The sequence below is a fragment of the Coregonus clupeaformis genome, chromosome 18, assembly GCF_020615455.1.
Source record: "Coregonus clupeaformis isolate EN_2021a chromosome 18, ASM2061545v1, whole genome shotgun sequence".
Taxonomy (NCBI): Eukaryota; Metazoa; Chordata; class Actinopteri; order Salmoniformes; family Salmonidae; genus Coregonus; species Coregonus clupeaformis.
Genome location: NC_059209.1, coordinates 2810322 through 2837402, shown reverse-complemented (window position 1 = coordinate 2837402; position 27081 = coordinate 2810322). Strand labels below are relative to the sequence as shown.

The window sequence follows — 27081 nt, the reverse complement described above, 5'->3', positions numbered from 1 at the left end:
CTGCTGCTGTGCTTTTAGCTCAGTGCTCCCATCCTTTTTCGTTTGCTGTACCACCAAGTAAATTTTTGCTCTGCCCTGAGTCCCCCAGGATGTACTACATAATTTGCATTTTACCAGTAGGCCTATGGTCTCATGAGTCTTCTCAAGTACCCCCAGTGGATAGGCCAAGTACCCCCAGGGGTCATAGTACCCCTGGTTGGGAACCATTGTTTTAGTGGACCCAATATTAAGAAGTAACGATTGGTGCTTTGGAAACATGTTGAAGAATGGACTGACTGCTGGGAACATGTCTACAACTTCATCAGCAAGCTGTCAAACTATCCAGGGCTCTATTAACTTTTTTACAAGGACCACGTGTGCGCCTAAGTTGAAAAATGTAGGCGCACACAAAGAAATATAGGAGCACAATGAAAAATATTTGAGGTATTAAAGCTATAATCCCCAAAAATTATTGGCGCACTGGTGCTCCTAAATAAAACTTCCAGGTTGCACAGCTAAATATTTAGGCGCATATGCAAGTAAAATGGTCACAGACTGTGGAGCCCTGCTGTCGTAAATAAGTTACACGCTGTTTCAGTGCAGTGCCCAACCTACTTGGCTAGCTAGCTAACATTACGTCCCTGAAGGTCTGATTTCACTATTACTGAAACAGGATACAAGTGGGAAATATAAAGAGCCAGTCCATTAAAAAAAATGGAATCCCCTTACACTTCAGTGTTGTGATGCAAAATATATAGCGCATAGAATTAAAAAGGTATTGTCGGACATTATTCATTCAAATCAGACAGGTTTTTACATGGACGATACATTGGAGATAATATAAGGCAAGTACTCGAAACAATAGAACACTGAAAAATCTGGGAAACCAGGCCTGGTATTCATAGCAGACTTTGAAAAGGCATTTGATAAAGTACGACTGGGGTTTATATATAAATGCCTGGAGCATTTCAATTTTGGACAATCTCTTATAAAATGGGTTAAAATCATGTATAGTAACCCTAGGTGTAAAATAGTAAATGGCTATTTCTCAGAAAGTTTTAAACTGTCGAGGAGTGAAACAAGGTTGTCCACTATCGGCATATCTATTTATTATTGCCATCAAAATGTTAGCTATTAAAATCAGATCCAACAATAATATCAAGGGATTAGAAATCCAGGGCTTAAAAACAAAGGTGTCACTGTACGCTGATGATTCATGTTTTCTTTTAAATCCACAACTTGAATCCTCCACAGCCTCATAGAGGATCTAGATACATTTTATAACCTCTCTGGATTACAGCCAAATTATGAAAAATGTACTATATTACGTATTAGATCACTAAAAAATAAAACTTTTACATTACCATGTAGTTTACCAATAAAATGGTCTGATGTGGATATACTCGGAATACATATCCCAAATGAAATAAATGATCTCACTCAAATAAATGTTAATAGAAAGTTAGCAAAAATAGATAAGATCTTGCTACCATGGAAAGGTACATTTGTGGAAAAATCACCCTAATTTAACTCTTTAGTATTATCCCAGTTTACCTATTTGCTTATGGTCTTGCGAACAAGTTTTTTAAATTATATGAGAAAAAAAGATTCCATTTTATTTGTAACGGCAAGCCAGACAAAATAAAACAGACCTATTTATATAATGAATATGAATTCGGAGGACAGAAATGATTCAATATTAAAGCATTAGACCTATTGTCATGCTGGAGGGTCATGTCAGGATGAGCCTGCAGGAAGGGTACCAAATGAGGGAGGAGGATGTCTTCCCTGTAACACACAGCGTTTTGATTGCCTGCAATGACAACAAGCTCAGTCCGATGATGCTGTGACACACCGCCCCAGACCATGACGGACCATCCACCTCCAAGTCGATCCCGCTCCAGAGTACAGGCCTCAGTGTAACGCGCATTCCTTCGACGATAAACGCGAATCCGACCATCACCCCTGGTGAGACAAAACCGCGACTCGTCAGTGAAGAGCGCTTTTTGCCAGTCCTGTCTGGTCCAGCGACTGTGGGTTTGTGCCCATAGGCGACGTTGTTGCCGGTGATGTCTGGTGAGGACCTGCCTTACAACAGGCCTACAAGCCCTCAGTCCAGCCTCTCTTAGCCTATTGCGGACAGTCTGAACACTGATGGAGGGATTGTGCGTTCCTGGTGTAACTCGGGCAGTTGTTGTTGCCAACCTGTACCTGTCCCGCAGGTGTGATGTTCGGATGTACCGATCCTGTGCAGGTGTTGTTACGCGGGGTCTGCCACTGCGAGGATGATCAGCTGTCCGTCCTGTCTCTCTGTAGCGCTGTCTTAGGCGTCTCACAGTACGGACATTGCAATTTATTGCCCTGGCCACATCTGCAGTCCTCATGCCTCCTTGCAGCATGGCAAAGGCACTTTCACGTAGATGAGCAGGGACCCTGGGCATCTTTCTTTTGATATTTTTCAGAGTCAGTAGAAAGGCCTCTTTAGTGTCCTAAGTTTTCATAACTGTGACCTTAATTGCCTACCTTCTGTAAGCTGTTAGTGTCTTAACGACCGTTCCACAGGTGCATGTTCATTAATTGTTTATGGTTCATTGAACAAGCATGTGAAGTTATTTGTAATTTTACAAATTATCTTTTGAAAGACAGGGTCCTGAAAAAGGGATGTTTCTTTTTTTTGCTGAGTTTATATGTATGTATATGTATTTATATCTATCTACACACAATACCACATAATGACAAAGCAAAAACAGGTTTTTAGAAATGTTTGCAAATGTATATATTAAAACCCCCCATAAATATCACATTTACATAAGTATTCAGACCCTTTACTCAGTACTTTGTTGAAGCACCTTTGGCAGCGATTACAGCCTCGAGTCTTCTTGTGTATGACGCTACAAGCAAGCTTGGCACACCTGTATTTGGAGAGTTTCTCCCATTCTTCTCTGAAGATCCTCTTAAGCTCGATCAGGTTGGATAGGGAGCGTCGCTGCACATCTATTTTCAGGTGTCTCCAGAGATGTTCGATTGGGTTCAAGTCCGGGCTCTGTCTGGGTCACTCAAGGACATTCAGAGACTTGTCCTGAAGCCACTCCTGCGTTGTCTTGGCTGTATGCTTAGTCTGAGGTCCTGAGAGCTCTGGAGCAGGTTTTCATCAAGGATCTCTCTGTGCTTTGCTCTGTTCATCTTTCCCTCGATCCTGACTAGTCTCCCAGTCCCTGCCGCTGAAAAACATCCCCCCAGTATGATGCTGCCACCACCATGCTTCACCGTAGGGATGTGCCAGCTTTCCTCCAGACGTGGCGCTTGGCATTCATGCCAAAGAGTTCAATCTTGTTTCTCATGGTCTGAAAGTCTTTTGGTTCCTTTTGGCAAACTCCAAGCGGGCTGTCATGTGCCTTTTACTGAGTAGTGACTTCCTTCTGGTCACTCTACCATAAAGGCCTTCTTAGTGAAGTGCTGCAGAGTTGGTTTTCCTTCTGGAAGGTTCTCCCATCCCCACAGATGAACTCTGGAGCTCTGTCAGAGTGACCATCGAGATCTTGGTCAGCTCCATGACCAAGACCCTCCTCCCCCGATTGCGCAGTTTGGCCGGGCGGACAGATCTAGGAAGAGTCTTGATGGTTCCAAACTTCTTCCATTTAAGAATGGCCATGGTGTTCTTGGGGACCTTGAATGCTGCAGAAATGTTTTGGAACCCTTTCCCAGATATGTGCCTCGACACAATCCTGTCTCGGAGCACTACGGACAATTCATTCGACCTCATGTCTTGGTTTTTGCTCTGACATGCACTGTCAACTGTGGGACCTTGTATAGACAGGTGTGTGCCTTTCCAAATCATGTCCAATCAATTGAATTTGGTGGACTCCAATCAAGTTGTAGAAACATCTCAAGGATGAGCAATGGAAACAGGATGCACCTGAGCTCAATTTTGAGTCTCATAGCAAAGGGTCTGAATACTTATGTAAATAAGGTATTTCTATTTTTTATTTGTAATACATTTGCAAAAATGTCTTAATCTTCCTTGATGTTTCTACAACTTGATTTGAGTGCACCTGTGGTAAATTCAGTTGATTAAACATGATTTGGAAAGGCACACACCTGTCTATGTGTGGTCCCACAGTTGACAGTGCATGTTAAAGCAAAAACCAAGCCATGAGGTCGAAGGAATTGTCCGTAGACAATTCATTAGAAGGCATTGTGTGTAGATTGTTAATTTAAAAAAAAATCAATTTTAGAATAAGGCCGTAACGTAACAAAGTGTGGAAAAATCAAGGGGTCTGAATACTTTCCGAATGCACTGTACTTGCACATATTTTGTGCAGAAGTAGAGAGATGTTGTTTTGTTTTTACACCTTGCTCTGTCTATCAGATTATGCGTCTGTCTCTGCCCCAGTGCCTGTGTTTTATAGCAAGTGAGTCACTGTAGAATTAGGCACACTTACAGTGCCTTTTCCTATTTTGTTGCGTTACAACCTGTAATTTAAATAGATTTTTATACAATACAAAATAGTCAAAATTGGTGAAGTGAAATGAAAAAAATAACTTATTTCAAAGAATTCTAAAAAATTTATAACGGAAAAGTGGTGCGTGCATATGTATTCACCCCCTTTGCTATGAAGCCCCTAAATAGATCTGGTGCAACTATTTACCTTCAGAAGTCACATAATTATTTTAATAAAGTCCACCTGTGTGCAATCTAAGTGTCACATGATCTCAGTATATATAGACCTGTTCTGAAAGGCCTCAGAGTCTGCAACACCACTAGCAAGGGGGCACAACCAAGCAAGCGGCACTATGAAGACCAAGCAGCTCTCCAAACAGGTCAGGGTTGGGTTATAAAAAATTATCCAACATTTTGAACATCCCACGGAGCACCATTAAATCCATTATTAAAAAATGGAAAGAATATGGCACCACAACAAACCTGCCAAGAGAGGTCCGCCCACCAAAACTCACGGACCAGGCAAGGAGGGCATTAATCAAAGAGGCAACAAAGAGACCAAAGATAACCCTGAAGGAGCTGCAAAGCTCCACAGCGGAGATTGGAGTATCTGTCCATAGGACCACTTTAAGCCGTACACTCCACAGAGCTGGGCTTTACGGAAGAGTGGCCAGATAAAAGCCATTGCTTGAAGAAAAAAATAAGCAAACATGTTTGGTGTTCGCAAAAAGGCATGTGGGAGACTCCCCAAACATATGGATGAAGGTACTCTGGTCACATGAGACTAAAACTGAGATTCTTGGCCATCAAGGAAAACGCTATGGTCTGGTGCAAACCCAACACCTCTCATCACCCCGAGAACACCATCCCCACAGTGAAGCATGGTGATGGCAGCATCATGCTGTGGGGATGTTTTTCATCGGCATGGACTGGGAAACTGGTCAGAATTGAAGGAATGATGGATGGCGCTAGTACAGGGAAATTATTGAGGGAAACCTGTTTCAGTCTTCCAGAGATTTGAGACTGGGACGGAGGTTCACCTTCCAGCAGGACAATAACTGTAAGCATACCGCTAAAGCAACACTCAAGTGGTTTAAGGGGAAACATTTAAGTGTCTTGGAATGGCCTAGTCAAAGCCCAGACCTAAATCCAATTGCGAATAGTGGTATGACTTAAAGATTGCTGTACACCAGCGGAACCCATCCAACTTGAAGGTGCTGGAGCAGTTTTGCCTTGAAGAATGGGCAAAAATCCCAGTGGCTAGATGTGCCATGCTTATAGAGACATACCCCAAGAGACTTGCAGCTGTAATTGCTGCAGAAGGTGGCTCTACAAAGTATTGACTTTGGGGGGGTGAATAGTTATGCACTCTCAAGTTTTCTGTTTGTTTGTCTTATTTGTTGTTTGTTTCACAATAAAAAATATTTTGCATCTTCAAAGTGGTAGGCATGTTGTGTAAATCAAATGATACAATCCCCCTAGAACCCATTTAAATTCCAGGTTGTAAGGCAACAAAATAGGAAAATGCCAAAGGGGGTGAATACTTTCGTAAGCCACTGTATTGGGGAGATGGGACTTAGTCCCACACATAGGCTATTGAAAGAAGTGGCCACGCTTCTTCTTTTGGAAGACATTGTTCTATTTTGTTAACATCATGTTTTATTTAATCCTGTAATTGTAATACTACACTAAATGTCTTAACCAACAACAAGAGCAACATTTTAGTCTGAATTTTCTATAATCTAAATTGTCTATATTCTTGTATATTAAAGGTATATCAAAGATGTTACTTTTCCCTTGTCATTTTACCACCACAGTGTAATGATAAACACGGTTTATTTCAGAGCAAGCTCAAAATAGGCGCATCTTCTCAATTTGACCTGCATATTTGAGAAACGGCTACTTAAAGTAATTTTTTGGTTATACTATTGTCTCTCAAACCTAGGTAATGTAGGCTAAATGGTGCAATAGGCTTAATATTATTTCTGTTACAAAACCAGCACAGTATGAGATAGTGGATAGAATTAGAACATGTAAGTTAACTGCCTTCATTATTTTGAGCCTTCTACTTGGAGTCTCTGAATATATTTGAGATTGCTCTGAAATTGCAAGGGGTTGGGGGTGGTTAGACATAGTTAGGTCTATGTATTGGAAAGCTTGTTTGTACATGTTAATTCAACCATCTTGGTCTTGTCTTTTTTGAGTCACTGGCAGGGATTTGTAGTGGGTGTTTCCTCCCTCTCACCATAACCATACACTTGTGTGCCTGCAGGGAGGCGAGGCTCTGATGATGGAGAATGGACAGAGCTCCGCCTCAAAGCTCGGCCTGCCGCCTCTCACCCCTGAGCAGCAGGAGGCACTGCAGAAGGTAAGGCCCCCTAGAACGGTGACATTCCTCAGATTTTCACAAAAGTGATAGGCTATCAGTGTAGAAATGTGTAGTCACAGGCTTCAGTATTATTTTTAATTGGATTGGACAGAAATGGAAAAGAAAGATAGCGAGAGTGTGCTGAAATGACAGTGTGCCCTAGAAAAATGCAGGAAATTAGCTTTAAAATAGGTACAAGTCTGTAGTTTAACATGACAACATCTTTTGGATGGTAGACTATTTCATGATAACAATGATGGAAAAATTCAGTCTAACCTTGACTTTACATTATTTCCCTTACAAATATGTTAAATTACCCATCAATTATACATCTTATTTAGGACACCTCGGGCTATCACTACAAAAAGTCATGCTTAATGCATTTGTGCAGTTTTCAAGTGAATAGGTTAAGTGAATAGTTCAATTGATGGCGATCAGTGTCACACATTGTATGACATTACTTATCACTTCTGTTCAGAGCAAAGTAAAACAAAAAAAATATTTTACTCACTGACTTCTTAACGTCTTAGCCCAGCCTATCAATGTCATAGAGACAAACCAAAGATATCCACATCAGGGTTTCCGTTAGCAAAATCTGGTGCCGGACAACGTGACCGGCAAGATTTTAATTTACCGGTCATCCAAATGCATTAGCGCGTCCACCCACGATGCTCAAAATCACATTTAGATTATTGTAATTAATCTTATCAGAATAGAAATTAGCCTGTAAAGTTCTAATAAAATATAGTAGAACGATGTTCTTATACCAACATGACAGGTTTTATTGAAAAGCAAAACATTGCCCGTTACGTCTTCATCCCTGCTATGAATCATGAATGAATATCATCTAAAAAAAGAAATAAACTTTTAGCCTAGAAGAGCAAGTCGCCTACACAGTAATAAAACAATTTCAAAATATAATATTTGTATAATATAATTTGCGAACAACCTGTCCTATAGACTATTTGTATGAAATGTGTTATTAATAAATAACAAAACACAGCTGGTTTTCAAATACAACCTAGGCCCCTATAATGTAATTTAGCCTAGGCATGAACATTTTAATTAGGTCAATAAACAACAAAACATGGCTGTCTGAACACCAGCTTTTGTCAAATTGGGCTTTTCATAGTAGGTTAGGAGAATTAGGTTAAGGTTAGGAAAAGAGTTATGGTTAGCAAAAATGCAAAAAAATGCAACTTTTGTTGTTAGTTTGACAAAAGCTGGATCAAAGATTATGGACATACTGACAATATACATGTCTCTACGCCCTAACAATGGGAGTCATTGTCCACAAAGCGGCACAGCGGGCTGTCTAGCTCCCGCCTTTCCTTTCTTTGGATTGGTGGATACATCTCATTATTGAAATCCTTTTTTTAATATTCGGTGAGGGTTGTTGACTTCAACCGCCTGTATTCAATGGAGAGAGAGGCTATGCTATGCAATGAATATGCATAGCCATCACGAGACAACTCCGATATGAAGTGTTTTTTCTCTAAGTTGCCGGGATGTCATGTGTCCTACTTATATCAGTACACTCATAACAACTTAAGCATTACGAAACTTATATTAGATCAAATAAACCTCACATAGCAAATAAGCCATTCATTTTTTGTTGTTGACCAAATTCGACACTCATTGACCTCCATGCAAAAACTCCATGTTTGGTGGGCCTCTCGCTTCCTCTCTGGCTGGATCCCTTCTAGCCATGACCGGGCCAGCCGGCCCCACTCCCCATTTCCGTTGTGATTCAGCACCACAGTAGTGGAAAGAGGACACTCAAGGTGGCCACAAAATGAAGAAATTATAGAACTGATGTTGGACAATCAAATTCGATATGTAAATAAACAAAATTTGTTACGGCTGGTTCATTGAGAGAAAGCTTATTTTACAATGCTCCTGTGAAATGAGGCCCGCTTCATTAATTTATGAAAGCACTTGTTTCCAAAGCTCAAGTGATATCTAACTCTTTTTACAGTTCTACTGAATGATGTTAATAAATGTTATGTTTATTGTAATTTGAACTATCGTTGGGTCGTGACTCGTGTCATGTGTGATATAGGTGGCTTATTGAGAACTGTTTCCTACTATAGGCAGTTGGCTGCCTAGTGATTGCAACATTGTAACTCACCGATGTGAATAGTTGGCAACAATGTTTTGTTTCCAAGTGCACCTGAATAACAACTGATATGCACCAATTGCTCATGATACACATAATTACTCTAGTCTATCAATCCATTCCAAATCTTTATACTATACACTACCGGTCAAAAGTTTTAGAACACCTACTCATTCAAGGGTTTTTCTTTATTAGTACTATTTTGTACATTGTAGAATAATAGTTAAGGCATCAAAACTATGAAATAACACATATGGAATCATGTAGTAAACAAAAGTGTTAAACAAATCAAAGTATATTTTATATTTGAGACTCTTGAAATAGCCACTCTTTGCCTTGATGACAGCTTTGCACACTCGTGGCATTCTCTCAACCAGCTTCATGAGGTAGTCACCTGGAATGCATTTCAATTAACAGGTGTGCCTTCTTAAAAGTTAATTTGTGGAATTTCTTTCCTTCTTAATGTGTTTGAGCCAATCAGTTGTGTTGTGACAAGGTGGGGGGGGTATAGAGAAGATGGCCCTATTTGGTAAAAGACTGGAGGTGAGGGTTGTTGACTTCAATTGACAAGTCCATATTATGTTAAGAACAGCTCAAATAAGCAAAGAGAAACGACAGTCCGTTATTACTTTAAGACATGAAGGTCAATATGGAAAATATCAAGAAGTTTGAACGTTTCTTCAAGTGCAGTCGCAAAAACCATCAAGCGCTATGATGAAACTGGCTCTCATGAGGACCACCACAGGAATGGAAGACCCAGAGTTACCTCTGCTGCAGAGGATATGTTCATTAGAGTTACCAGCCTCAGAAATTGCTGCCCAAATAAATGCGTTACAGAGTTCAAGTGACAGACACATCTCAACATCAACTGTAAAGAGGAGACTGTGCGAATCAGGCCTTCATGGTCGAATTGCTGCAAAGAAACCACTACTAAAGGACACCAATAAGAAGAAGAGACTTGTTTGGGCCAAGAAACACGAGCAATGGACATTAGACCGGTGGAAAGTCGTCCTTTGGTCTGGAGTCCAAATTTGAGATTTTTGGTTCCAACCGCAGCGTCTTTCTGAGACGCGGTGTGGGTGAACGGATGACATCCACGTGTATTTCCCACCCTAAAGCATGGAGGAGGTGTTATGGTGTGGGGGTGCTTTGCTGGTGACACTGTCTGTGATTTAGTTAGAATTCAAGGCACACTTAACCAGCATGGCTACCACAGCATTCTGCAGCGATACGCCATCCCATCTGGTTTGGGCTTAGAGGGACTATCATTTCTTTTTAAACAGGACTATGACCTAACATACCTCCAGGCTGTGTAAGGGCTACTTTACCAAGAAGGAGAGTGATGGAGTACTGCATCAGATGACCTGGCCTCCACAATCCCCTGACATCAACCAAATTGAGATTGTTTGGGATGAGTCGGACAGCAGAGTGAAGGAAAAGCAGCCAACAAGTGCTCAGCATATGTGGGAACTCCTTCAAGACTGTTGGAAATCCATTCCAGGTAACTACCTCATGAAGCTGGTTGAGAGAATGCCAAGAGTGTGCAAAGCTGTCAAGGCAAAGGGTGGCTATTTGAAGAATCTCAAATATAAAATCTATTTTAATTTGTTAAATACTTTTTTGGTTACTAAATGATTTCATATGTTATTTCATTATTCTACAATGTAGAAAATAGTAAAAATAAAGAAACCCTTGAATGACTTTTGACAAGTAGTGTACATGGCGCATATGTTGATCTTGCCTGAGGCAGCAGCAGAACTTCTTGGACGGGGCCTCACAAACACAATTTATTTGCTTTAGTTTGTGGCAGACCTTGGCCTGCTCAAGGTGAGCCACTGCTGTTGGGAAGTCAAAACTGTCCAACTCCTTGGAGCAGCTTGCGATGCGCATCAGAGGATTTTATTATAGAAACACACCCAACGCTAATGTCCCAGCAGCTTGAGGATTTATTATAGAAACACACTGACAATAATGTCCAAGCAGCTTGAGGATTTATAAGGCTATGAAGTATATTTGCCTTTGAAGTCGGAGCCCATCTACTGGTATTTCCATCAATGAATAAAAAGCATTATTTTGCAATGGATGATTTTTTTCTCCCGGACGATTTGACAAGCAACAATTTTATTTATTGTGTTCATTTTTTTTGATTGGCCAAAAACCGGCATTTACTGGGTAACAGAACTCCTTATCCCCATGTGCATCAGAGTAGTGTCTTGTGTATTTTACGGTTCATTTTTAGCCTAAAGCGTCGCAGAGATATGCATCGTTATACATCGGTTTATAATAGGATTTGGTTACAATTTAGCTGACCAATGGCAACCTGTGGACCACCCTTGAGCCGGCCCTGCTTTGGTACCACAGGGAATGAAGAGACTGTCAAGAATTACATCCCAAATATAATGGTTCTGCTACTTACCTTACCCTTTACACTCGTGGGAATTGGCCTGTATGCATAGGGCTAAATTCAGCTGTTTCTTACAGAATAAATATGAAAAGCTTATGAATAACCATGGTAGCAATTGAATGGGAACAGTTTGGAGATTATGGGAAAATTATTAGACCAAGGACACAACAGTTCACCTGACACAAGACTGAATCCAAACATTACACTGTTGATTTTATGTGCATTTTAAGTTTACTGTACTTTTCGCTGCATTTGTTGATAATGAAATCTGAAAATACTCAGTAACATGATACGAATATTCCTGGAAAATGTGGGGTCGGTGCAACATAAGACAAAAAAAATACAAGGGTTTGAGTGAGCGGACTGATGTCTCCAAGTGGGCCACACAAGGGGTCTCTGACCTTTTCTAGCATGAGAGCTACTTTTAAAACATGTACCATGTCACGAGTTATTCATTATTTTCTAGCTTTCAAATAGGCACATTCTTCTCTTCTCCTCTCCCCTGCAATTCTTCCCCGGGTCATTAGTGTACAAGAGAAATAAGTGTACTATGTTTTCTGTCAATATACAGTGTCTTGCAAAAGTATTCAGCCCCCTTGGCGTTTTTCCTATTTTGTTGCATTACAACCTGTAATTTAAATTGATTTTTATTTGGATTTCATCTAATGGACATACATAAAATAGTCCAAATTGGTGAAGTGAAATAAATAAAATAACTTGTTTCAAAAAATTCTAAAAAATAAATAACGGAGAAGTGGTGCGTGCATATGTATTCACCCCCTTTGCTATGAAGCCCCTAAATAAGATCTGGTGCAACCAATTACCTTCAGAAATAACATAATTAGTTAAATAAAGTCCACCTGTGTGCAATCTAAGTGTCACATGATCTGTCACATGATCTCAGTATATATACACCTGTTCTGAAAGGCCCCAGAGTCTGCAACACCACTAAGCAAGGGACACAACCAAGCAAGCGGCACCATGAAGACCAAGCAGCTCTCCAAACAGGTCAGGGACAAAGTGGTGGAGAAGTACAGATCCGGGTTGGGTTATAAGAAAATATCCGAAACTTTGAACATCCCACAGAGCACCATTAAATCCATTATTTAAAAAAATGGAAAGAATATGGCACCACAACAAACCTGCCAAGAGAGGTCCGCCCACCAAAACTTACGGACCAGGCAAGGAGGGCATTAATCAGAGAGGCACAAAGAGACAAAAGATAACCCTGAAGGAGCTGCAAAGCTCCACAGCGGAGATTGGAGTATCTGTCCATAGGACCACTTTAAGCCGTACACTCCACAGAGCTGGGCTTTACGGAAGAGTGGCCAGAAAAAAGACATTGCTTAAAGAAAAAAATAAGCAAACACATTTGGTGTTCGCCAAAAGGCATGTGGGAGACTCCCCAAACATATGGAAGAAGGTACTCTGGTCAGATGACACTAAAATTGAGCTTTTTGGCCATCAAGGAAAACGCTATGTCTGGCGTAAACCCAACACCTCTCATCACACCGAGAACACCATCCCCATAGTGAAGCATGGTGGTGGCAGCGTCATGCTGTGGGGATGTTTTTCATCGGCAGGGACTGGGAAACTGGTCAGAATTGAAGGAATGATGGATGGCGTTAAATACAGGGAAATTCTTGAGGGAAACCTGTTTCAATCTTCCAGATATTTGAGACTGGGACAGCGGTTCATCTTCCAGCAGGACAATGACCCTAAGTATACTGCTAAAGCAACACTCGAGTGGTTTAAGGGGAAACATTTAAATGTCTTGGAATGGCCTAGTCAAAGTCCAGACCTCAATCCAATTGAGAATCTGTGGTATGACTTAAAGATTGTTGTACACCAGCGGAACCCATACAATTTGAAGGAGCTGGAGCAGTTTTGCCTTGAAGAATGGGCAAAAATCCCAGTGGCTAGATGTGCCAAACTTATAGGGACATACCCCAACAGACCTGCAGCTGTAATTGCTGCAGAAGGTGGCTCTACAAAGTATTGACTTTGGGTGGGGAGAATAGTAATGCACGCTCAAGTTTTCTGTTTTTTTTGTCTTATTTCTTGTTTGTTTCAAAGTAAAAAAAACATTTTGCATCTTCAATCAAATGGTACAACCCCCCCAAAAATCAATTTTAATTCCAGGTTGTAAGGCAATAAAATAGGAAAACTGACAAGGGGGGTGAATACTTTCGCAAGCCACTATACCTGTTAAAATAATGGTTAGTAAAAAACTAAGGGGCCCTATAAAATCTGTGATTTCTTCCCCCCAATTTTATATTTTCCAAAATTTGTTTTCTCAGTTTTATTTTTCCTTGTTTTAGATGTAGTTTTGAGAGAGAAAAAATAAATACAATTGTTCATAGAGAAACAACGAAATTGGATGTTCTGAATCAATGCCAATGGTTCAATCACATCAGAAGACAATTTTTTTGGGGGGGTCTGAAAAAAAACTAACAAATGATTTTTGAGCCAGGTAAGCCTATTTTGCAGTTAACATTTAATTGAGAAGGTTTTGTGGAAAGTATTTCTGTCAATCCACAAGACAGTTATCACATCAACTTGCTACACACAGAGTGATAGACAAACGCGCTCACCACACAGACAGACAGAGCCAATATTGCTGGAAATGAATTGCCAGATATTGTGTTAGGATTGGCTTTTTAAGCCAATAGTAGCTTACAAGGGGTGGGATAATGTCAATGTTGCGTTGATTAGATCGTAGCTGGGAGCTTGCAGTATCTGATATTCATGAGATTTGTTTGACAGTTTAGGATGTAACTCATGGAAAATTGTATACTTTCAGAATTGTTTGGCGAACTACTCATAGGTGGGCTGCTTGCTACTGGTAGCTCGTGATCGAGCTGTTGGAGAAACCCTGGGCCACACACTTCTCCAAAGTGTGGACAATTCCTAATCAATTCCAGTGCACTTTTATGACTCAAAGAAGAGTCTTCAACAAAAGGTGCTTTTTTGAGCTCTCCTAGCTGTGCTGTTGAGGAACTAGAGCAAGCACACTTGTAGTTGTTTGGTTTGGAACGCAACTCTGCTTGTCGCGCTGATGTTCAGAACGGCTGCCAGTCAAAACCCATACAGTGCTGTGAAGTGCAGAGCCAGAGCTCTGACATCATTTATAGCATGTTACTGTACAGCCACTACGTTCCAATTTAGCCGTTTATCAGTGCCTAAATCTGCCAATTTCGACCTGTATACGGGTATGAGTGTAAAGGGTTAACACAGGCACAATAATTAGTGTAGCCTATTATTATAAGACTCTAAAGTTGGATGTTTTGGTGCTGCTAGTGCAGTTCAGACTGCTGGTTGAGAAATTAGGTGGTGTTTTTTGTCTTAAAGTAACATTATACTGTGCTATTATATTTGGTTCTGTTATGTAGAATACTATCATTATGTGATCTTGCATACATTGATTCAGCTTTGATATAACTTGATTAAACGAGTGCCATTCTCTATTCATCACTGAAATTCGCCAGAGTAGCCTGTTCTCTGGGAACAAGTAGAGCAGAGACTGCGTATAGTAGAGAATCCCGCACATGCGCTAAGTTGAGTGTTTTTAGATATCGGGAAGAGTGTTCCGAAGCAGTTTCTCCATAACACCCAATGAGAGACAAACCTGGAGAGTTATATTTGTTACACCAATGTGGCAAACAAATTGATATTTGAATGTGATTCGATTGCTAAATGTAATTTTGACAGTATTTACCCTGCACTAACACCATATTCTACTGATCAGATTCTCAACAGGACCCTGATAAGCTGAGTGTGTTGAGCATGGCTGGGAAGATAGTATTGCACCCCAGCAGCTCTCCAGATGGCGAGTTGGCTGCATTTAATGTATACAGTAACAGTACAGTTTCTCTGAGGCATTTTCTCGTTGCGGTATAGACTATAAAGTATTCTGAAACTAAGTGTGCAGGCTTGTATCGGAGGTAACCTCTTCTCTTTCCCTTCATTTGCCTGTAGGCGAAGAAGTATGCCATGGAGCAGAGCATTAAGAGTGTGCTGGTCAAACAGACCCTGGCCCATCAACAACAGCAGCTCACCAACTTACAGGTAAGGAGAACCTCATTTGTGAGGTGACAGCCCTGTCCACCAAGCCTCCTTCCTCATACAGTGCTGAGAAAAGCACAGTCTGCACACAATTTGTTGACACATTTCACATATTTAAATGTTCTACACAACATACTACACACATCATGGGAAAAAATATATAGATTTGAAAAAGAAATACAGCCATACAGAGTTAATTTACTGTTTAAAAACCCCTAGAGTCGATGTCCCCACCCCTGCGGAAATCAAGTTAGCGTTACAAAAAAAGTCCCCATCAAAATCTGTCTGTTTAAGCTAGAGATGACATATTTTTGCATGGGCTGGGTTTCAATCCACTGCATCTGCCAATGACGACCTTCTGCATCTGCGCTGGAAGGTGGCCGAGCTACAGCGGTGTTTATCAGACTTTATTTATGTAACCCTTATTTTACCAGGTAAGTTGACTGAGAAATTTTAGCCAGGACACCGAGGTAAACACCCCTACGATAAGTGCCATGGGATCTTTAGTTACAACAGAGTCAGGACACCCGTTTAACGTCCCATCCAAAAGACGGCAATGTCCCCAATCACTGCCCTTGGGCATTGGGATATATTTTTTTAGACCAGAGGAAAGAGTGCCTCCTACTGGCCCTCCAACATCACTTTCAGCAGCATCTGGTCTCCCATCCAGGGACCAACCCTGCTTAGCTTCAGAGGCAATCCAGCAGTGTGATGCAGGGTGGTATGCTGCTGGACCATGAGACGAAAACGTCTGTAGCGCCCGAACGGCTTGGCCTAAAAACTAAATATGACCAGTCTATGGAAAGGTGAGACTCTCAAGAACACGTACATGTTGGAAGCCCACAAGCCTCACATGACTCGTCTGAAGGTAGCATGGTACCAGTGTAAAAAATGAATGGACGTAGTTTAGTACCCCCAAAAATTTGTTAAATATGGGTAAACATTTAAAAAAATTATTTCCTGATCTTTCTTAGCTTGGCACACCTGTATTTGGGGAGTTTCTCCCATTCTTCTCTGCAGATCCTCTCAAGCTCTTTCAGGTTGGATGGGGAGCGTCGCTGCACAGCTATTTTCAGGGTTCTCCAGAAATGTTTGATCGGGTTCAAGTCCGGGCTCTGGCTGGTCCACTCAAGCACATTCAGAGACTTGTCCTGAAGCCACTCTACTCCTGTTTTGGCTGTGTGCTTAGGGTTGTTGTCCTGTTGGAAGCTGAACCTTTGCCCCAGTCTGAGGTCCTGAGAACTCTGGACCAGGTTTTCATCAAGGATCTCTCTGTACTTTGCTCCATTCACCTTTCCCTTGATCCTGACTAGTCTCCCAGTCTCTGCCGCTGAAAAATATCCCCACAGCATGATGCTGCCACCACCATGCTTCACCGTAGGGATTGTGCCAGGTTTCCTCCAGACGTGACGCTTGGCATTCAGGCCAAAGAGTTCAATCTTTGTTTCATCAGACCAGAGATTCTTGTTTCTCATGGTCAGAGTCCTTTAGGCAAACTCCAAGCGGGCTGTCATGTGCCTTTTACTGAGGATTGGCTTTCATCTGGCCACTCTACCATAAAGGCCTGGTTGGTGGTGCAGAGATGGTTGTCCTTCTGGAAAGTTCTCCCATCTCCACAGAAGAACTCTGGAGCTCTGTCAGAGTGACCATCGGGTTCTTGGTCATCTGCCTGACCAAGGCCCTTCTCCCCCGATTGCTCAGTTTTTCGGGCGGCCAGCTCTAGGAAGATTCTTGGTGGTTCCAAACTTCTTCCATTTAAGAATGATGGAGGCCACTGTGTTCTTGGGGACCTTGAATGCTGCAGACATTTTTTGGTACCCTTCCCTCGACACAATCCTGTCTCAGAGCTCTACGGACAATTCCTTAGACCTCATGGCTTGGTTTTTGCTCTGACATGCACTGTCAACTGTGGGACCTGTATATAAACAGGTGTGTGCCAATCAATTGAATTTACCACAGGTGGACTCCAATCAAGTTGTAGAAACATCTCAAGGATGATTATTTTAAACAGGATGCGTTCAATTTCGAGTCTCATAGCAAAGGGTCTGAATCCTTATGTAATTATTTTCAAAAAACCTGTTTTCGCTTTGTCATTATGGGGTAATGTGTGTAGATTGATGAGGAAAAAATTGAATCAATTTTAGAATAAGGCTGTAACGTAACAACATTTTGAAAAAGTCAAGGGGTCTGAATACTTTCCGAATGCACTGTACATCATTGGTGAAAGCAAGCTTTGGTGATTAAATTTCACTTCCTTATTTACATTTACGTCATTTAGCAGACGCTCTAATCCAGAGCGATTTAAAGTTAGTGCATACATTTTTTAAATTATTTTTTATACTGGCCCCGTGGGAATCGAACCCAGCTGAACCTGAGCTACCTCCCTGCCGGCCATTCCCTCCCCTACCCTAGACGACGCTGGGCCAATTGTGCGCCGCCCCATTGGTCTCCCGGTTGCGGCCGGCTACGACAGAGCCTGGATTCGAACCAGGATCTCTAGTGGCACAGCTAGCACTGCGATGCATTGCCTTAGACCACTGCGCCACTCGGGAGTACGTTTATTTTACCAAGACAAATGTGATTTCTCATTCTGAATCGTTCATTGGGGTCTTTATCTAACGACATTAACATTATATCCAAAAAGTCGGATTTCGTAACCTAATACATTTGATTTGATTTGACAATTTAAAATGCATAAAGAAGCCACACCAGGAAACCAATACATGTATCAGAATTGTTGAGGATTATATACACAAAAAGTAAGACTTTTTTCCATTGTGGCTGCAGGGCAAAATAAATTACATGGGCACTCTCTGTGCCATACATTCAATCATACACAATGTCCACAAATTTATATATATGGGTCTTTCTATAACTAAAGGGACCAATATGTGACATCAAGGTCAACATTTCTAAATGGTTTGATGTATATTTAAATATGATTTTCTTGCAGCTTCACATGTGTAGGTACAGGAATAAAGATGGGCGCACACCAAGACCATAACTCCACCTAGCAACAACAACATCTACATGTCAGTCAAAATGTGACGTGTGTGTTTTACACGGTATACCCTATTTTAACTTACAGCATGTTCTCTGGCTTTATGACATTATTAGATCTCTTTATCACCACCACCATCAATACTCCAGATGGCAGTCATCCATCTGGTCACTGCCATCTGGTCTTTGGTACATCTGGCCTCTGGTACATCTGGTCGCTAGTACATCTGGTCGCTAGTACATCTGGTCGCTGGTACATCTGGTTTATAGTACATTTGGTCTCTGGTACATCTGGTCTCTGGTACATCTGGTCTCTGGTACATCTGGTCTCTGGGACATCTGGTACATCTGGTCTCTGGTACATCTGGTTGCTGGTCTCTGGTACATCTGGTCTCTGGGGCATTTGGTACATCTGGTACATTTGGTCTCTGGTACATCTGGTAAATCTGGTCTCTGGTACATGTGGCCGTTGGTACATCTGGTCTCGTACAACTGGTCTCTGGTACATCTGGCCTCTGGTACATCTGGTTGCTGGTACATCAGGTCTCAGGTACATGTTGTCGCTGGTAAATCTGGTCTTTGGTACATCTGGTCTCTGGTACATCTTCTCTTCGGACATCTGGTCGCTGGTACATCTCGTCGCTGGTACATGTGGTTGCTGGTACATACTGGCGATCTGGTCTCTGGTACATCTGGTCTCTGGCATCTCTTACATCTCTTACAAAGGTCTGGTATGGAAACAAAGAATCACATGAAGTTATTGAAATAAGTAATTTAATATCAAACATGATTGACATAATGTAAGCAATGTGTTACTTACCACGCAGACTATGAAGGTTCACTTCTCTCCATTGGCTCAACATAAAATCCATTCTCACAGACTACAATCCCATGGAGACAAGAATCCCAGAAGCAACTGAGGTTTCTTGTTGCCACTACCTTGATCGTTTTGATGCAATGCAACATCATGGTGCCAGGCACTTGCTTCAGACTACAGTGACTTGGTGCGGAGGTAATGGGTACAGGTATCTGGGGATGCTTCCGTTGTCAGATTGTCTCTGCTGTAGTTGTAGCTCTCCTTTGCGTTTTTGATCAGGGCTTACATTTCACATTTTAGTCATTTAGCAGACGCTCTTATCCAGAGCGACTTACAGTTAGTGAGTGCATACATTTTCATACTGCTGCCACTGCTGTGGCTGCATGGCTTTTGTTTACTGCACTTTCCCCATCACTGGCATCTTTACCATGTCTGGAGCCAGAATAGTTGTTGTACGGGGAAAGCAAAATCAGACACAGCATAGCTAACATCAAATATAAACTCAGCAAAAAAAGAAACGTACCTTTTTCAGGACCCTGATAATTCGTAAAATTCCAAATAACTTCACAGATCTTCATTGTAAAGGGTTTAAACACTGTTTCCCATGCTTGTTCAATGAACCATAAACAATTAATGAACATGCACCTGTGGAACAGTCCTTAAGACACTAACAGCTTACAGACGGTAGGCAATTAAGGTCACAGTTATAAAAACTTAGGACACTAAAGATGCGTTTCTACTGACTCTGAAAAACACCAAAAGAAAGATGCTCAGGGTCCCTGCTCATCTGCGTGAACGTGCCTTAGGCATGCTGCAAGGACTGCAGATGTGGCCAGGGCAATACATTGCAATGTCCATACTGTGAGACGCCTAAGACAGCGCTACAGGGAGACAGGACGGACAGCTGATCGTCCTCGCAGTGGCAGACCACGGTACATCCGAACATCACACCTGCGGGACAGGTACAGGATGGCAACAACAACTGCCCGAGTTACACCAGGAACGCACAATCCCTCCATCAGTGCTCAGACTGTCCGCAATAGGCTGAGCGAGGCTGGACTGAGGGCTTGTTGTAAGGCAGGTCCTCACCAGACATCACCGGCAACAATGTCGCCTATGGGCACAAACCCACCGGTCTGTGGAACTTGTTCAGTTTATCTCTGTTGTTGAATCTTGTTATGTTCATACAAATATTTACTAGGGCTGTCAAATGATTAAAATTTTTAATCAAATTAATCAGAATTTTCAGTGGATTAATCATGATTAATCACTATTTGCAATTACACCTGAATCCTAACCATTTTTTTTCTGAAATGCATACCAAAAGATAAATAACAGGACACAGATACATAATTTTCATATTATGTCTGTTTATTAACACATGATTTACTTGAGCCAAGACCTCTTTCCTTTTTTCTTTTCGTTTTCATAGAGCTCGTGGATTTTCTTCATAACTGTGGCTCTTGACGGTGGCTTATAGAATGAGTCTTGAGACGCCACTTGCAAAACATCAAGGAAACCTGAGTCTTCTACAATGCTAATGGGTCTACAATCCTTTGCAATCCATTTTGCTATTGTGTTGGTCAAATTATCTGAGGTTGATTTTGTTAATTGCCTGCAAACATTCAGCGTGGTCTGGCGCAAACCACTTGCTGAATCTGACGGCCCAGCAAACGCATGTTTGGCGTTGACATGGTACTTCAAGCTTGAACAGCTCCGGTGAAATTGAAACTCCTTCTTACAAATCTTGCAAATAACCTTGTACTTGTTAACTGTACCATCATCATTCTTTTTATATTTGAATCCGTCAATAGGCCCACTTTGCTCACCTTGCTCCATCTCGCCTCTAGCTCCCAACCACTTTCCTGACCTGAATAATTTGTCACACTGCGCATGTGTGAAATGCGTTAAAAAAATTGACGTAATTAACAGCAAACAACTAATTAACGTCGTTAACGCGCTATTTTTGACAGCCCTAATATTTACACATGTTAAGTTTGCTGAAAATAAACGCAGTTGACAGTGAGTTTAGTTCCTTTTGCTGTGTTCTGTGAGGTTGGCTTTCACTTTTGCAAGTTGGTTGTTCTGCCAGTCCTTGATAAACAAGTGTTCTGAAAAAGCTTGAGCCTCTTGTTTCAGTTCATCAATAAGCATCTTCATAGATCCACGCTTACAGACCAGAGATCACTTTTCTATGGTGTACTATTGTTTCCCATTTGTTACTTTTTGGCAGACAATCTCCCATCTTTTCCACTCTATATCAGTGTCCTATTTTTTACGAGGAGGCAATAAATGGATCTAGTCTATGGACACCACAATCCTTGCACTGCTATTTGATACACTTAGGATGGTGGAAATCATTTCCTGGAGTTTTCTCACACATAGTGACACTGCTGAATGCATACACACCTTTTATGGTTGGTGAATTTTTGCTCACCAGGTGGCCATTCACTGTCTGTAATTCAGTTTGATATTTTCACAGTATTCGCAGTTTTGCGCTTCTCTGTGGTTTAATGGTTCTTGGTCTTTATCTGTAAAACATAGCAGCTCCTATTGAGAGACCAGGGTTGGCTTTGAGAAATTCTTGGTGCAGCCGAGCAATGGAGCGGTCAAGAAAGCTGACTGCCTTCCCAGTCTTCTTGCTCAACAATATAAATATGATGGCCATGCATCGTTTTTGCTAAAAAGTCCTTGCTTTTTCATTAAGCTCATTTACTTCTATGGCTGCCAGCCAAATAACTTTGCACTTCTGTTGTCATCTGGTGAAAATTAAGTTATTTTCTGCACTAATGTATTTTATGTGAAGGAAAACTAGAGTTGCACATCCCTGATCACTCTATTGAAGTAAAAGAACACTGTTGACTTTCAATATAAAACGCGACCCCTGTCAATACACAGCTGAATTCACCTGCTCCCACTTTCTCCAGTTGTGCTATGTACAAACAAGCACTTGACTGGCTCATAATGTGACAGGTGAACTGAGGAACACAATCTGCTTTATCTCCCAACACATTGCACAAGTTGACTGCAGGTATTTACTGAAAGAATAGCTACAAATTATTAAAATGTATTGAAAAACTTCAAATAAATAATTTCAACGATATTGAAGGTATTGAAAAACCATCCCGTGGCTTTTTCCAAATACCTCGGTATACGGTATATACGGTATACCGCCCCAAGCCTATTAGTTACTGGGGGACTGTACCATACACAATTTTCTGGGCCAATACCAGCTTCAGCTAATTGACCTGTTTATCAACTGATAGCCACTGTAGTTGGCTGAGCTGAGAAGGGCCAACATGAGCCTGAGGGCCTTGCCATTTTATTCCGAGCTGTCTGTAGCTTGTTCTTGATACATTTAGGGGAGCTACTGTACCAGGTAGTGCACACACAGTCAAACTGAGGCTGCACTGACTCTGCTGCAAGTGTTTTCAAGGTCCCTTTATCTAGAAATGTGGCTTTTCTGGCCAGAAATGTCACTCTCTGGTTGACCCATGCTGTCCCCTGTCAGGAACCTGTCTAGTTCACAGCCAAAGTATTTAACACAGTTCTTGGCTGTAACTGCTGTGTCACCAACCGTGACTCTTAACGCCTGGTGTTCTACCTAGCCTAAGCATAGAGCCAAATAATATTGACTGTTTTCCCCAAATGAAGAGACCGCTTGTTGTCTGACGGCCAGTTACTGACTCGTTAGTTCTGCACTAAGCTGGCTCTCAACCATACTCTTGTCTTTCTGAGAGACCACTTTTGTGATTTTTGACACCTTCTTTTCTCTGGCCTTGATTTAGTCAGTCTAATTTTGGACATCCTACAAGGGTAAAAACTCAAATAACGTTTGAAAGGATTATGATAGAGACGTGAGGTTAAGACCATTGGTTTTGCTAGAGTATCTGCACAATAAACATATTATTTTTGATTGGACACCCTTATTATTTTTGATTGGACACCCTACTGTAACATTGATTCAATTACTTTTGGTAGTGGCAATTCAGGTCGGATTTTAGGATATTTTTACATCTTTACCCAAACTCTCCACCATGGCCAAGACCAAAGAGCTCTCCAAGGATGTCAGGGACAAGATTGTAGACCTACACAAGGCTGGAATGGGCTACAAGACCATCGCCAAGCAGCTTGGTGAGAAGGTGACAACAATTGGTGCGATTATTCGCAAATGGAAGAAACACAAAATAACTGTCAATCTCCCTCGGCCTGGGGCTCCATGCAAGATCTCACCTCGTGGAGTTGCAATGATCATGAGAACGGTGAGGAATCAGCCCAGAACTACACGGGAGGATCTTGTCAATGATCTCAAGGCAGCTGGGACCATAGTCACCAAGAAAACAATTGGTAACACACTACGCCGTGAAGGACTGAAATCCTGCAGCGCCCGCAAGGTCTCCCTGCTCAAGAAAGCACATATACAGGGCCATCTGAAGTTTGCCAATGAACATCTGAATGATTCAGAGGAGAACTGGGTGAAAGTGTTGTGGTCAGATGAGACCAAAATGGAGCTCTTTGGCATCAACTCAACTCGCCGTGTTTGGAGGAGGAGGAATGCTGCCTATGACCCCAAGAACACCATCCCCACTGTCAAACATGGAGGTGGAAACATTATGCTTTGGGGGTGTTTTTCTGCTAAGGGGACAGGACAACTTCACCGCATCAAAGGGAGGATGGACGGGGCCGAAGGTGAAGGTTTGAGTTGCCAAACGTCAGCCTCGAAACCTTAATGACTTGGAGAAGATCTGCAAAGAGGAGTGGGACAAAATCCCTCCTGAGATGTGTGCAAACCTGGTGGCCAACTACAAGAAACGTCTGACCTCTGTGATTGCCAACAAGGGTTTTGCCACCAAGTACTAAGTCATGTTTTGCAGAGGGGTCAAATACTTATTTCCCTCATTGAAATGTAAATCAATTCATAACATTTTTTACATGCGTTTTTCTGGATTTTTGTTGTTGTTATTCTGTCTCTCACTGTTCAAATAAACCTACCATTAAAATTATAGACTGATCATGTCTTTGTCAGTGGGCAAACGTACAAAATCAGCAGGCGATCAAATACTTTTTTTCCTCACTGTAGCTACTTTCAAAGCCGCGCTGATTGGTCAGAGTTCGGTTGTTCTCTGTAAGAAGTAAAGGCACGCAAGAGAAGGAAGAAAAAAACATTGTCATCCATAACTTGCATTTTCCCGAATTTGCATATGAAGTTCTATTAAAGTATGTAGCTTTTTGTGAGTGATTGCAGCCAGCCTGACTGACCAGATGGTTAGCATTGACATCATGGATAGTTGCATTGTTTTAGGAGGTAAGCAAGCTTACAAAATAGAGAAAGGGTCATTAGTTATACTCCCTTAAATTATTAAAACAAACAAAAGCCGGTTCTAACTAGTTCTCAGCCTACAGTACCAGTCAAAAGTTTGGACACTCATTCAAGTTTTTTTTATTTTATTTACTATTTTCTACATTAATTAATATAATAATAGTGAAGACATCAAAGCTATGAACATATGGAATCATGTAGTAACCAAAAAAGTGTTAAAGATTCTTCAAAGTAGCCACCCTTTGCCTTGATGATAGCTTTGCACACTCTTGGCATATATTTTACGTATTTTACGACAGAGGGCCAGAGATAATTGCAGATCCCTGTGATAATCTGAAGTACCCAAAAGGCCACTAGATATAATTTTATAAAATAAAATAAGAACTTAAACGTTACCAAAATTCTGGTATTAAACTTAGAAAGTTTCCAGTAATATACCCTCCCCATGCAACCCTAGGTACGATAGTTGAACTAAACTCATGAGGCATTCATAAGTTATACTCTTCTAGAATCAATACATTTAAATCAGGGGTGTCAAACGTCCGGCCCGCAAACGGGTTTAATCCGGCCCGCGAGATGATTTCTAAAAAATAATAATAAAAATAACAATTATTTTTTTTAATTTTGTTTTGTAAAGTATAAAAATGCGCTGACATTTTTCAATAAAATAAACTGCTGTTCCAATTGCGTCCACTGGATGGCGCAATAGCAATTGTGTTAAGCAAGCTAACTGTTTATACCGGGGCAGAGCAAGTAGGTCAAGCACGTGCAGCCAATGAGCTACTTTGTTTTGCCCGCGATATTTATTACGGCTTCTACTTTTAACATTATGTGCTTTGGCACCCTCATTGCCCCAATATGTCTCTGTCAAAAAAGAGAAAAGTGGACGCAGAGTGCAGTGTTCCAAGAAAAATGGTCATCCTATTTATTCACGGAATTGAATGGGAAAGCTGTATGTTTGGTGTGTTCAGAGCATGTTGCAGTGCTGAAAGAATATAACCTTTGTCGCCACTATGTGAGTCTTCATGCTGACAAATATGACAACTTTCAAGGACAGCGGAGATGAGAGAAGGTGAATGAACTGTTGGCGGGTCTGAAGAAACAGCAGTCTGTGTTTACTCACAGCCGAGACATCAGTGACGCTGCAGTGAAAGCTAGCTACCTCATTGTTAATGAAATCGCAGTGGCTTCAAAACCATTTAGTGAGGGTGAATTTGTAAAAACATGCATGATGAAGGCAGCGGAGATTGTGTGCCCTGAAAAGTGGCAGGCTTTTGCAAATATCAGCCTGACAAGAAACACAGTTGCAGACAGGATTTCCGATCTTTCAGTGGATTTGGACAGCCAGTTGAAGCAAAAAGTAAAGTCATTTATTGCGTTTTTGGTTGCATTTGATGAAAGCACGGACATTACAGATGTTGCACAACTGGCCATTTTCATCCGCGGAGTTGATGACACATTGACCGTCACCGAGGAGTTCGTGGAGTTGGTGCCGATGACAGATACAACGACAGCAGCTGATATTTTTACCGCACTCGTCGGCGCGCTGGACAGGGTCGGAGTGGACTGGTCCCGCGCTGTCAGCCTGGCTACAGATGGTGCGCCCTCAATGATCGGGAAAAAAGCAGGCGTTGTGACAAAGTTCAGAGAGAAAGTGCAATCTGCAAATGGAGGACGTGATTTTTGACTTTTCACTGTATTTTGCACCAGGAGGCTTTGTGTTGCAAGTCATTAAAGATGGATAACGTCATGAAGGTGGTCATCCAAACTGTTAATTTCATCCGATCCAGAAGCCTGAATCACCGTCAGTTTGACAGCCTTCTCAGAGAGAAAGACCACATCTATGGCCTGCCATACCACACTGAGGTAAGATGGTTAAGCCGAGGTGCTGTGCTGAGGCGTTTCTTTGATTCACGAGAAGAAATTGAACAGTTCATGGAAGAAAAGGGCAAACCAGTGTTAGAATTTCATTCCGCAGAATGGATGCAGGACCTTGCATTTATGGTGGATGTTACAGAGCACCTGAATAACTTGAACAAACAGCTGCAAGGGCGCAACAAAGTTGTCACGCAGTATTATGACAGCATACGTTCTTTCAAGTTGAAGCTGTCATTGTGGGAGACGCAACTTGCCGGTGGTGATGCAGCTCACTTCCCCTGTCTGAAAAATGTGTGCGCGACCCAACATGTGGCAGACATGAAGCGGTTCAAAGATAAAATAACGGGACTGTTACGGGAGTTTGAGCAACGCTTTCAGATTTATGTTTATATGTTTTTATGTTGATGTGCTATTGTTTTTAATTGATTTTATTTGTATATTTAACCTATTCTTGACTCTGTGTTTCTTGCACTTGTTTGGGGAACAGGATTTCATTATTTTTATCTACATTTCTGCCTGAGAAATGGCACCCTGATATAGTTCTGTGATCTGTGATATTCTTCTGTGAATCACTGAGGCATTGTGTGTTTGTGTGTTCTTTGTCCTCAGAACTTTCAAATAACTTGAGGTGTTTTATGATTAATAGTGATGTTGTGCTTTTGGACACTGTCCTCAGGCTCCAGCTTTATG

At 41.5% G+C, this 27081-nt stretch overlaps 1 protein-coding gene across 2 annotated transcripts in view; it reads left to right on the top strand.

Annotated features, from left to right (window-relative positions):
* puf60a (poly-U binding splicing factor a) overlaps window positions 1–27081 on the top strand; it is a 74686-nt gene that overhangs the window by 10760 nt on the left and 36845 nt on the right. For both annotated transcript variants that reach the window (XM_041870740.2, XM_041870741.2), the window contains 2 exons: window positions 6693–6788; window positions 15290–15379. In XM_041870740.2, coding sequence (XP_041726674.1) covers window positions 6693–6788; window positions 15290–15379 — 186 coding nt within the window. The remainder of the gene's footprint in view (window positions 1–6692; window positions 6789–15289; window positions 15380–27081) is intronic.